A 13665-nucleotide genomic window follows, 5' to 3' on the forward strand; every position below is an offset into this window, starting at 1 on the left:
TGTGTGTGTGCAGTGTGTGAATGAATGCCAGGGAGGGGGGCTCTCACTCCCTGGTAGTCCAGTGGATGGGCTGTGTAGGAGGGGGGCTGGCAGGAAGCGTTTACTGACCTTTCCTGCAGCTCCCTGTCAGCTCTCTCCTCCTCCGCGCCGGTCCGGTCAGCTCCCCTGTCAGCTCATAGTGTAAGTCTCGTGGCAACGCTCTGACCCCGCGGCTCTCGCAAGACTTACACTGGAGGAGAAGGGAGCTGACCGGACCGGCACGGAGGAGGAGGGAGCTGACAGGAGCTGCAGGAAAGGTAAGTAACCGCTTCCTGCCAGCCCCCAACAGGACCGCCGGGCTTGTAATGAGCCCAGGGGTCCCGGTCTGTATTATGGCAATGTAAGTTGCCATAATACAGACATTAACTCTAGTATAAGTCGAGTTGGGGTTTTTCAGCACAAAATACTCGAGTATATACGGTATATTTTAGGCACAGGTTTGTACCACCATAAACTCGACAGTAAGCAATATTGAATGTGGAGATTGAATTGTCCATAGGCATTAGAGTACATGCTAAGGAGGCTTCTAAATGTCTTTATTTTATGCAATTCCATTAATTTAGATAATTTGTGGCCACATTTAGGAGGAGTTTTTTGCACCTTTATGCAGTCTCTGTTTGCCACTGCCCCAAGCAGTTACGCTAGATGCAGTGGCTCCTACTTTTTTTTTTTTTGTGTGTCAATCTTTATTTGTATATATACACTGAACAAAATTATTAACGCAACACACATGTTTTTGCCCCCATTTTTTATGAGCTGAACTCAAAGACTTTTTCTATGTACACAAACAATATAGTTCTCTCAAATATTGTTCACAAATCTGTCTAAATCTGTGTTAGTGAGCACTTCTCCTTTGCCGAGATAATCCATCCACCTCACAGGTGTGGCATATCAAGAGCTGATTAGACAGCATGATTATTGCAAAGGGGTGTGCCTTAGGCTGGCCACAATAAAAGAATACCACGATTCTTTCTGCATTAATACCAATTTCCAGCCTAAAAATAAATCGACATTATACAATAGTGCCACCATATAGAAATTCAACACACAACAGTCCACCGTGGGGCCAGCTGGGACGTGGATTGAGGGATCGGCCACCTCCCTCATTCCCTTATAGCCAGGCCACAAGATCTGAAGCAGTGTCTTCTTCCAAAAGCACTGAATGGGACACCCAGGTCAGCAGCGCTATATAAAACCAAAATTGCGGTGAAAGAGCCAACCAAAAGACCTATAGTAGCAAGTATTCTCCTGGAGCTCATGCGTTGTGTGACTGCTCACCATGTTGATCATGCTCCCCCCCCCCCATGGCTCCTACTTTCATGTCCGTGTCTTCATATGCTTACTATCTAGTTCGTATACTTTTTTTTTTTTTTTTGGTCATGTAGCAACATGTACATTATTTTGCAAATTTCAAGTTGTTCTGTGATTTACTATTTTATGCTTTTCTTTTTCTTCATGCAGGTCTTAGGACAATTGGTGTTATAACAAAGTTGGATTTAATGGATGAAGGCACAGACGCCAGGGACATTCTGGAAAACAAACTGTTGCCTTTAAGACGAGGTACACAATCATATGTTTTAACCCCTTCAGGACGGAGTCAATAGTGCACGTTCTGATCAAAACAAAACGTAAACAAATACTGGAATTTGCGCTATATGTCTGTTCACCCGTAGTTCCCCTCTTTCATATTATATGCACCCACACTTATTATATATCATTTTGTTCAGGAGAAACAGGGCTTTCATTTATCATTAACTATTCATATATGGAACATCATTTATTATGAATAAAATTTAAAAAAATGTGAGAAAATAAGATTTTTTTTACATTTGTATTTCCGTCTGACATTTTAGCTGTGAATGTCATAATACTGTTAGGTTTTACTGCAAATAAAATGCACATATTTGTAATCAGCGATGTCTCACGAGTACAACAGTACCCCCCATTAACAGGTTTTATGGTGTTTTGGAAAGTTACAGAGTCAAATATAGAACGTTCCATTTTCAAATAGAAATTTGCCAGATTGGTAATGTTACCTTTGAGACGGTGTGGTAGCCCAGCAATGAGAATTACCTCCATAATGGCATACCATTTGAAAAAGTAGACAAGCCAAGGTATTGAAAGTGGGGTATGTTTAGTCTTTTTTAGTAGCCACTAAGTCACAAACACTGGCCAAAGTTAGCGTTCATATTTGTTTTTGTGTTAAAAAAGCAAAAAACGAATATTTGGCCAGTGTTTGTGACTAAGTGGCTACTAAGAAAGACTGGACATACCCCACTTGCAATACCTTGGGTTGTCTACTTTTGCAAATGGTATGCCATCATGGGGGTAATTCTCATTCCTGGGCTACCATACGCTCTCAAAGGCAACATAACTAATCTGGCAAATTTCAATGTCAAAAAAATGAAATGCAAGCCTTATATGTGACTCTCTAACTTTCCAAAACACCATGAAACCTGTACATGGGGGGTACTGTTATTCTCGGGAGACTTCACTAAACACAAATATTAGTGTTTTAAAACAGTAAAACATATTACAACAATAATATAGTCCATAAAAGTGCCGTTCGTTTGTAAAAAATGCAAAAAACGTAACTTTTACTTAAAATATCATCGTTGTAATACAATTTACCAATTTGAAACACTAATATTTGAGTTCAGCGAAGTCTCCCGAGTAAAACAGTACCCCCCATGTACAGGTTTTATGTTGTCTTGGAGAGTTACAGGGTCAAATATAGTGCTTGCGAATTAAATTCTCAGCACTTTCTCCCTGTGTTGTCAGGCATGTCAATCAAATTTTAATTAATCAAATCACCTAATTATGTTAAAAGATTACTTAAATATACACGTAGAATTTTAATACATATGCATTTATAGGTATTTAAATTCTACGTGTATACTAATGTAATATTTTATGTAATTATATGTATTTATCTATATATTTGCGGTTATTTGCATTTTATATATAGATAGATAGATATATATAGAATGTCATTCTAAGTGTATTTTGTTACCAATATATATATATTAATAACAAAATACAGTTAGAATGAAATTACATATGTATATATAATTTATATTAAATTTTGTTTCAATATTTTATTTATTAATTTTATTATTTTATTTATTTATTATTGTAATTATACGTATTTATATATATAATATATGTGTATATATCTTATATATATATATTATATATATATATATATAACGTCATTCTAAGTGTATTTTAATACGAATATATGTACTTATATTAGTATTAAAATACACTATGTACGACGTTAAATATATATAATATACATATATTATATATATATAATATATATACATGTATTGTGTATATATATATATATATAAATACATTTAATTTATTTTATAACCTGTCTAATAATTTTTTTTTATACTTCCCACCAGCAGGGGGACTGTCTGATATTTTAGACAGTCCCCCTGCTGGCAGATCCACAGCCAGCTATAGGGGGCCATGTGATCGCTCTTTGAGAGCGATCACATGGCCCCCGGGGGCCTGATTTGCCGTGGGGGGGCTGCCTGGGCTGTGAGGCAGTCCTCCCGAAGCGGAGCGCTGGGAAGGTAAGTATCCCGGGCGCTAAAGGGCTCAAAGCCGTTACGACGTGCTATGCCGTCACAACGGCTTTAAAGCCCACTTAAACCGTGACGGCATAGCACGTCGTAACGGCGGGAAGGGGTTAAATGGATTTTTTTTCCTCTGTTTTGTTTTTATTTAAGTTTCACCAGCTTTTTTTTTTTTTTTTTGTTCTTTTCCTTTTGTCTGGTTACAATTACGTGTCTGTTAATCCACCCATTGTACAGCGCTACGGAATTTGCTGGCGCTATATAAATGATAATAATAATACAAAAAGTTCTCCTGCTCTCTGTCACAGCAACGACATCACCTGCTCTTTAGTTGTGTTTTTTATTTCTCTAGCAAGCAGCGGATTGTAACAGACACTTGCCTAGGTAGATATCTGCCATTAATGATGCATTTCCCACCTAAAGGTTCTTTCATTAAATGTTTAAAACAATGCCCAGCCTGTGATTTGGATGTGTTAAGAGAACATCTCTGTTGGAAAAATTGGATATTTTTTGTTTGCCTTTACATACTGGAAACAGAAGGTTGTACATTCAGGTGACTTCTCATTTTTTGTTTCACATGCAGAAAGCATAGCATTGTCACAAGTTCTCATAACTCTTCAAGGACAGCCGGGCTGTTTTGTCAAAGACCATCACAGATGTCTGATTTACTAGAGTAGTATCCGATGCACATTTTATATTTATTTATAAAATATGTTACCAAGAAGGATTGAGATTACTCTCGTTTTCCAGGATGTCCTGGATCTTTGTCCACAAAACATTGCATTGATACAATAGGGTAAAATAAAATACAAAAACAATATTAATACACAATATATACAACATTTAACATAGAACAGATAGGACATATATAATCACCCATGACCGGTGCATTCTCTTTTGAGATATGTAGAGATGGATTTTAGGCTTGGGGAAGATTTGAAAGTGTGCGGGAAGTCGTTCCATAATTGCGGTGCTCGGTAGGAAATATTCATTTGGATGTTAGACGTAAGCAAAGACTGAGAGTCTGGGATTTTTCATTCCAGATCGTTCATATCTCAATAGTTAGCAGTACGCTGGTGAGGATTAGGCCAGCCCCATGACTGTAGTCTTCACCTTCGCAGAAATCCCATGATCCACTGCCAGAAGCACGCACGTAGGGAAAGAATTGAGGACACTCAAAACCATATTGGCCTGTTTAACTCTGCTGTGTCCTGCTGTTCTGTGTTCTTTTGCCACGTTGCACCCTTATGTCATTTTCCTTGTGTAGTGTGTCCCTTCTTTCTACCATCAGTGGAAATAAAGTATAGATGGTCTCACGTATTAGAAAGCTTCACACTCTTGGTTTAGTTACCACCTAATCTGTTTCAGGGCGCCATGACTTTCCCCTCAAACTACAATGTCCTGCTCCAGTACCTGGAGCTTTAGTCTGAGATGCATATCATGCATAAAGACAATGAGCCACTTTTGGTGGACTTGATACCTCCATCACGTGAAGATTATGATTTGAGGGCCCAATAGCTTCCTTTTACATGTAATTTGTGTCGCATGATGGGATTAATTTACTGCCGCCTCCGTCAAACAATAGTAAATAATCTGAAGTTACTTGGTTCTCTCTCAAGAAATGTGCAACTTTATCTTATCCTGTTTCTTCCTATCCTTTCTTTCATCTGTCCTTTAATACAGGTTATGTTGGAGTTGTAAACAGGAGCCAGAAGGACATTGATGGAAAGAAGGACATTAAAGCCGCCCTAGGTGCAGAACGAAAGTTTTTCCTCTCTCATCCTGCATACCGACACATCGCAGACCGAATGGGAACACCACATCTGCAGAAAACCTTAAACCAGGTAAGGAGGACAGTTCATCAAATAGAGATTTAGGAGACCAAACGGTAATCGTACTAAACATAGTAATAGTGATTATGGCAGGGGATAAACACTCTTACTTTAACTTAGCAGTTTATCTACACTGATACAGCCCTTAGTTATCCTACATTTTAAAATCATCAAATGCCTGCAATCCTGTTGATCCAGAATTGGAAGATTCTCACCACTGGTGGTGCATCATGGGTTCCAAGTCATTTTTTTTTTTTGTCCTTTGAATATTCTAAAATGTTTTTATGTAGGCCACTGATCTGAAGAGACCATACACTGTGTAATTACATTTTATTTTGCGCTATATATTTGTCCTAACCTATCTTGTTTTTTTAATAAGTTTTGCAAACCCTATTTTAGAAAAAGAAATTTATGCTCAAGCTTTCTACAGAACTTGCCTTTTAAGTGGATGTTGATTTGCCAATGGATCTTTTCCTTCATATTTTGATTTAGCAACTAACCAACCACATTCGGGAGACGCTACCTGCCCTGCGCAGCAAACTACAGAGCCAGCTACTGTCACTGGAGAAGGAGGTAGAGGAATACAAGAACTTTCGCCCTGACGATCCCACCCGGAAAACCAAAGCGTTATTACAGTGAGTGCTCGGTCACTTACCTCTAGAACAGGCATAGGCAACCTTCGGCTCTCCAAATGTTGTGAACTACATCCCCCATAATGCTCTTCCACCCATAATGTTGCCAAAGGTTGCCTATGCCTGCTCTAGAATATACGTAACTCTAGGAGACATCAGAAACACTGAATTTAATAAATATTACTGAGTGTAATATAGAGGCAGCACACACTAAGGAGATGTAGAACAGAGTATTGGGTTATGCGTGTTAAACCATATGCTGATGTGTGAATTGCTACAATACTGATGTAACGGACCGTTTCACTTACAAGAGAATAAAACCCAGTTTAGGCGATATCCCCCCTTTCCAGATGCACAGGCAGCTACTGCAAACACCGTTCTCCCGACTGGAACCACACGAACACTGGAACAGCTGAACAAGAAAAGCAGACATCGGCTTACACTCCTGGCAGTAGGCATACAATCCAATTCCCCCAAAGAACGAGACGACACATCGCTTTGAGGGTTAAGCAGGAACTCTGGACTGGCTCATCCAGCCTGGCTTTTATTTCCAACTCACACATACAGGTCACACCCAGGGGGAGGCATAAAAGAACCAATGACATAGATGTTACCTCCCACACATCCCCTCCCCTTAGTGTGACACATAATCCCATTAGGCATACAGTTTAAAATATACTTTTACACAACTTTCCTAAATCTAAAACCATACATCACATTCACATAAAAATACATATCCACAATCAATCCATTCAGGGGAACAACATATTAAAAAATGGCATGGATCAGACCAGGGGTTCAAAAGTTAGTAAAGTATCTTTTAAAACCCCTGGCTTTCCAGCTCAGACTGTTTTTTACAGAGCCTTCTCTGTGCTGGAGAAGTAATCTAATTATCTCCAGCACAGAGACAGACTCCATTAAGCACATGGGGACACAAAGACAGTAAAACACTTTAAAATACATAAATTCACCTTTACACATAACACACAGACATTGCACCTATCCCCAGATAGCTGGGATCTGCGCGCACAAAACTACCGAATAGCGCGCAGATCCTACTCACACAGTACAATTGCCATGGAGCTAAAGTCTTTCCCATAGTCTTTCCCATAGTCTTTCATTATATGAATAGGCTCCATGGTATGGCTATCTGGGGTATCACATTCCCATAAAGTCTGGTCCATAGTCCAAAGGCAAGAGGCGGGCAATCAGCCCCCTCCAAGGACACGTGGCGAGGTCGGTTTCGCCACACTTCTCCCCTTTACCCCCCAGACTAACAGGGTATCTGACCTCCTGTCGGTCAGTGCCCTGGTTAGTCCAGCAACCCACCCACAAAACAGAAACAGCAGTACAGCCCACCCACAATAAACCATTACTACACCTGGGTAAGGGAGAATCTTGTCCATGTCCAGGTGCCTTACCACGGCTGTGTGGGGGACTGGTAGGCTGCCTTGGTGGGTTGCTGAGGGTGCAGAGACCAGCGGTACTCTGTCCTGGTGCCAGCACTACCCCGGGAGTAGTCTGGTTGGAGCCTGGTTGCTGGAGATTGACTGTCTCCACTTTGGATATATCGCTCTGTGGCTGAGGGACAGGACCGACCATCCCTACCCCTGGTGCTGTAAGTGCAGAGACTACGGTCCCATCTGCACAGTTGTGGGGCTTAACATCTCCCCTTGGTGGGTTAGGCTGCCGTTGGAGAGAGGGTGTAACAAGCTCCTCTCTCTGGACGGTGAACTGCCGCTGGGGAGAGGGGTTAGCAGGCTCCTCTCCCTGACACTCTCTCTGCTGGTGGAAAGGGAGACCAGCTGTCTCCCCTTTCATTCTCTGGTCCTGCTGCTGGGGTGCGAGACTGACTGTCTCTGCTCCCTGCAGGACACACTGCCGCTGGGGAGGATGGACGACACCATCAGCTCCCTGGGGTACACACTGCCGCTGGGGAGGAAGGACGATACCTTCTGCTCCCTGGGACACACACTGCCGCTGGGGAGGGAGGACGCTGCTCTCCGCTCCCTTCACTTCACACTGCCTTCTTGGCATGTCACTTTGCTGTTGGGGGGCAGGAACAACTACCTCTGCCCCCTGTAACTCAGCCTGCTGCTGGGGAGGATGGACGACACCATCAGCTCCCTGGGGTACACACTGCCGCTGGGGAGGAAGGACTGCACCTTCTGCTCCCTGGGACACACACTGCCGCTGGGGAGGATGGACGACACCATCAGCTCCCTGGGATACACACTGCCGCTGGGGAGGAAGGACTGCACCTTCTGCTCCCTGGGACACACACTGCCGCTGGGGAGGATGGACGACACCATCAGCTCCCGGGGGTACACACTGCCGCTGGGGAGGGAGGAGGCTGTTCTCCGCTCCCTTCACTTCACACTGCCTTCTTGGCATATCACTTTGCTGCTGGGGGGCAGGAACAACTACCTCTGCCACCTGTAACTCAGCCTGCCGCCGGGGAGGATAGACGACACCATCAGCTCCCTGGGGTACACACTGCCGCTGGGGAGGAAGGACTGCACCTTCTGCTCCCTGGGACCCACACTGCCGCTGGGGAGGATGGACGACACCATCAGCTCCCTGGGGTACACACTGCCACTGGGGAGGAAGGACTGCACCTTCTGCTCCCTGGGACACACACTGCTGCTGGGGATCTGGGCCGACTGCCCAGCATCCCTGTAGGGCCGGTAGAGAGATCTCGGTCCCATCTCCCCCGGCCATCTGTGGGTCTCTCCAGGGCCAGTCCATGAGGTCCCCCACTTCTGCAGCTGGTAGTGAAGCAGGAGGTACCTCGGCCCCGTTTTCCCAGCTGTAGGCTAGCAGGTCTGGGTCTGCCACCCAGTTTTCCCGGTCTGCGTCCCTGCTCTGCGGCTGGCCGGAATTTAATAGTTTTACATAGTCCATCTCCAGCCCTTGTTCCATGGCAGCGAAACGGCGGAGGTCTTGTCCCAGTCCAATAGATCTCGGGCCCTGTAACATCTCACTCCGGTAATGCACGATAGCCCAGTACCGTGACTCTGCTGGACTGCCGAAGTCGACGTCTTCTGTTAGGGCCTTCCACAACAGGCCAGGGCTAGTGTAGTGATCCCCCTCCGGCTGGATGCCCTCTGCCCTCCACGTCTCTGGCTGGACAGTGCACCACCACAGTGCCCGGTATGAGACGTCCAGGCTCAGTTCCCTTTCCACGAGGTACTCAAGTTGTCTTACCCGCTCCCCTCCGGGTTGGTCCCCCAGAAGCGGCATCCGCCAGGCCATTTGTTCCTCCAACTGGTATGCGGCACCAGGAAAGCGCTTCTGCCGTTGATACTGGACTTCTTCCAGGGCATCATACCATAATTCTATCCGGGCATTATCTCTCCATTCTAATTCACTCTCTTCCTCAGGTGTGCGTGTTGCCCATTTTCCCCAAATCCTTCGTAGATAGGGTCGCTGTACGGGTACTAGCGTTGCCCTCAATTTGTAATCCAGGAATGGTGTTGTCTGTAGCTGTCCCTCTGGTTGTAGGAACGATCCCGCCGCTTGCCACCAATTGTAACGGACCGTTTCACTTACAAGAGGATAAAACCCAGTTTAGGCGATATCCCCCTTTCCAGATGCACAGGCAGCTACTGCAAACACCGTTCTCCCGACTGGAACCACACGAACACTGGAACAGCTGAACAAGAAAAGCAGACATCGGCTTACACTCCTGGCAGTAGGCATACAATCCAATTCCCCCAAAGAACGAGACGACACATCGCTTTGAGGGTTAAGCAGGAACTCTGGACTGGCTCATCCAGCCTGGCTTTTATTTCCAACTCACACATACAGGTCACACCCAGGGGGAGGCATAAAAGAACCAATGACATAGATGTTACCTCCCACACATCCCCTCCCCTTAGTGTGACACATAATCCCATTAGGCATACAGTTTAAAATATACTTTTACACAACTTTCCTAAATCTAAAACCATACATCACATTCACATAAAAATACATATCCACAATCAATCCATTCAGGGGAACAACATATTAAAAAATGGCATGGATCAGACCAGGGGTTCAAAAGTTAGTAAAGTATCTTTTAAAACCCCTGGCTTTCCAGCTCAGACTGTTTTTTACAGAGCCTTCTCTGTGCTGGAGAAGTAATCTAATTATCTCCAGCACAGAGACAGACTCCATTAAGCACATGGGGACACAAAGACAGTAAAACACTTTAAAATACATAAATTCACCTTTACACATAACACACAGACATTTCACCTATCCCCAGATAGCTGGGATCTGCGCGCACAAAACTACCGAATAGCGCGCAGATCCTACTCACACAGTACAATTGCCATGGAGCTAAAGTCTTTCCCATAGTCTTTCATTATATGAATAGGCTCCATGGTATGGCTATCTGGGGTATCACATTCCCATAAAGTCTGGTCCATAGTCCAAAGGCAAGAGGCGGGCAGTCAGCCCCCTCCAAGGACACGTGGCGAGGTCGGTTTCGCCACAACTGATTTTTTTTTTTTTCTGGCCATCAAACAATTATGGAGGGTGAGCTATGCTGGCATGCTATATCCCTTTTAAAATGGGAAGAGTAAAAATATTTAGTATTCTCCATAAACATGTCATCCCTATAGAAGTTTCATTTGAGGCATATAATCAAGGAATGTTGTCTCTAAAACATCTGTGTTTAGAAATGGCAACCTATAAAACACCGCTCCCACAATACCTTAAAGGGACACTATAGTCACCTGAACAACTTTAGCTTAATGAAGCAGTTTTGGTGTATAGAACATGCCCCTGCAGCCTCACTGCTCAATCCTCTGCCATTTAGGAGGTAAATCCCTTTGTTTATGAACCCTAGTCACACCTCCCTGCATGTGACTTGCACAGTCTTCCATAAACACTTCCTGTAAAGAGAGCCCTATTTAGTCTTTCTTTATTGCAAGTTCTGTTTAATTAAGATTTTCTTATCCCCTGCTATGTTAATAGCTTGCCAGACCCTGCAAGAGCCTCCGGTATGTGATTAAAGTTCAATTTAGAGATTACGATACAATTATTTAAGGTAAATTACATCTGTTTGAAAGTGAAACCAGTTTTTTTTTTCATGCAGGCTCTGTCAATCATAGCCAGGGGAGGTGTGGCTAGGGCTGCATAAACAGAAACAAAGTGATTTAACTCCTAAATGACAGTGAATTGAGCAGTGAAATTGCAGGGGAATGATATATACACTAAAACTGCGTTATTTAGCTAAAGTAATTTAGGTGACTATAGTGTTCCTTTAATATGCAGAGATTTGGGGAGAGTTATAAAAGTGTAGCTTACAGAGAAGTGGGGACAGTGTTTACAAATTACATTACTTATGTTATACAAGCTGGAGGATCTTGTCTTACCATCTTTGACCACAGTTTGTTTGCTTTGCAGGTCATCTTATCTGATCATTGAACAGTTGTGTGAGAATGACATGTTGAATAAATTTAGTTTTTAATTTGAAAGAAATATAATTTCCTTAATCCAATTTTGCAGGATGGTCCAGCAATTTGGAGTTGACTTTGAGAAGAGGATTGAGGGCTCTGGAGATCAGGTGGACACCCTGGAATTATCTGGAGGTGCAAGGATTAATCGAATATTTCACGAGAGGTTTCCTTTTGAGCTTGTGAAGGTGACCGAACGCTTTCCTTAATTTATCTTTCAAGATTTTTCCAATTTCACTGTGTAATTTCTAACCGTAACTCACTTTGCTGTTAATGGCTTCCGATGGTACTTGGCCAATGAGTATGCTGTCTCTCTTTTTTTTTTTTTTTTTAAATATATGTCATTACTCACATTGAGGGATTTTGTGTGTTTGTTTTTATTAAGATGGAATTTGATGAGAAGGATTTACGGCGAGAGATTAGCTATGCCATCAAGAACATCCACGGTGTGAGGTGAGCAACTATTGGAGTATTTTTGTATGTGGTACTGAGCCTTATAAAAATCTTGCCATTTCTTTGTGAACTTATGGGATCTCTTGGAATCTGTCCTTTTTTTCCTGTGTATTGATTGGTAGGTCCTATTGAAATCTAATCCTCGCTCTGTGTATATTCCTGGAAACTGTTGAGGTCTGGATTTACTGTCTACATATTGAAAGGTTCTTTTGGGATCTAGTCCTGCTCTGTACATAATCCTAGAATCAGTTGGGATATTATCATTGGCCTTTGCTCTGGATCTGGAATCTAATCCATGCTCAGTGTGTTTCCAGAATCCAATGGCGTCTATTGCTTTCTGTTGCTGGGATCAATTGCTTTGTGTTAATGTCCATGATTGTTTGATACCCAATATGTGTAAGTATTCCTTGCTCTGTGTGTTCTCTTGAAATATTTTCTGGGTTTAAGTGTGCTTCTGCAGTTTGTAGGGATTTAGTCCTTCTGCGTGTGACTATTTCTGGATTCGACTGGGTTCCGATTCTGTATTTAGGACCTAGTTTTTGCTCTGTATATATTTATAGGTTTTGTTATCTAGTATCAGTATGTATTTATAGGTTTTGTTATCTAGTCTGCTCTAAATGAATGTACAGCTGTTGTTATCTAGTTTCTGCTCTGTGTGCATTCATTGGTTTTGTTGTTCCCTAATCTCCATGTTTGCTGAATGTCTGTTACTGAGTTCTGTTGGCATCTCGTCCTAGCTCTGTGTGTTTTGCCAAGTTGCGTTGTAAAATAGTCCTTGCTCTGTATGTATTGCTTCGTTTTGTTGGCATCTAGTCTTAGCTCTTTGTTTATTGTCTGATTCTGTTTTCATCTATTCCAAGCTCTCTATTACCAGATTTTGTTGTCATACAGTCAATAATCTTTCTGTACTGCAGAGTTCTGTAGGCATCATCATCATATTCTGTCTTCTATAGGCATCCAATCCATGCCCAATTCCCAGTATTGCTGGGTACTGTAGGCATTTAACCCATGCTCAGTGTGAATTGCTGGTTTCTATAGGCATTCAATCCATGCTCAGTGTGCATTGCTGGGTTCTATAGGTATTCAATCCATGCTCAGTGTGTATTGCTGGGTTCTATAGGTATTCAATCCATGCTCAGTGTGTATTGCTGGGTTCTATAGGTATTTAATCAATGCTCGGTGTGTATTCCTGGGTTCTATAGGCATTCAATCCATGCTCAGTCTGTATTGCTGGGTTCTATAGGTATTCAATCCATGCTCGGTGTGTATTGCTGGGTTCTATAGGTATTCAATCCATGCTCAGTGTGTATTGCTGGGTTCTATAGGTATTCAATCCATGCTCAGTGTGTATTGCTGGGTTCTATAGGTATTCAATCCATGCTCAGTGTGTATTGCTGGGTTCTATAGGTATTCAATCCATGCTCAGTGTGTATTGCTGGGTTCTATGGGTATTCAATCCATGCTCGGTGTGAATTGCTGGGTTCTATAGCTATTCAATCCATGCTCAGTGTGTATTGCTGGGTTCTATAGGTAAGGTTAGAATGTAGCCCTTGTTCTATTTGTATTGGCATTCTGTAGTGGAGTTTTATCCTAGCTGTGTGTTCCTGGTTAGAATGTAGCCCTTGTTCTATTTGTATTGTTCTGTAGGGGAGTTTTATCCTAGCTGTGTGTT

The 13665-nt window shown here is 42.8% G+C and overlaps 1 protein-coding gene across 5 annotated transcripts in view; it reads left to right on the forward strand.

The window, feature by feature from the left end:
* DNM2 (dynamin 2) overlaps positions 1-13665 on the forward strand; it is a 106173-nt gene that overhangs the window by 46372 nt on the left and 46136 nt on the right. For all 5 annotated transcript variants that reach the window (XM_063449497.1, XM_063449493.1, XM_063449494.1 and 2 more), the window contains exons 5-9: positions 1501-1599; positions 5313-5473; positions 5954-6096; positions 11593-11728; positions 11926-11993. In XM_063449497.1, the coding sequence (XP_063305567.1) occupies positions 1501-1599; positions 5313-5473; positions 5954-6096; positions 11593-11728; positions 11926-11993 (607 nt within the window). The remainder of the gene's footprint in view (positions 1-1500; positions 1600-5312; positions 5474-5953; positions 6097-11592; positions 11729-11925; positions 11994-13665) is intronic.

Source organism: Pelobates fuscus, chromosome 3 (assembly GCF_036172605.1).
Source record: "Pelobates fuscus isolate aPelFus1 chromosome 3, aPelFus1.pri, whole genome shotgun sequence".
In the NCBI taxonomy this organism is placed as follows: domain Eukaryota; kingdom Metazoa; phylum Chordata; class Amphibia; order Anura; family Pelobatidae; genus Pelobates; species Pelobates fuscus.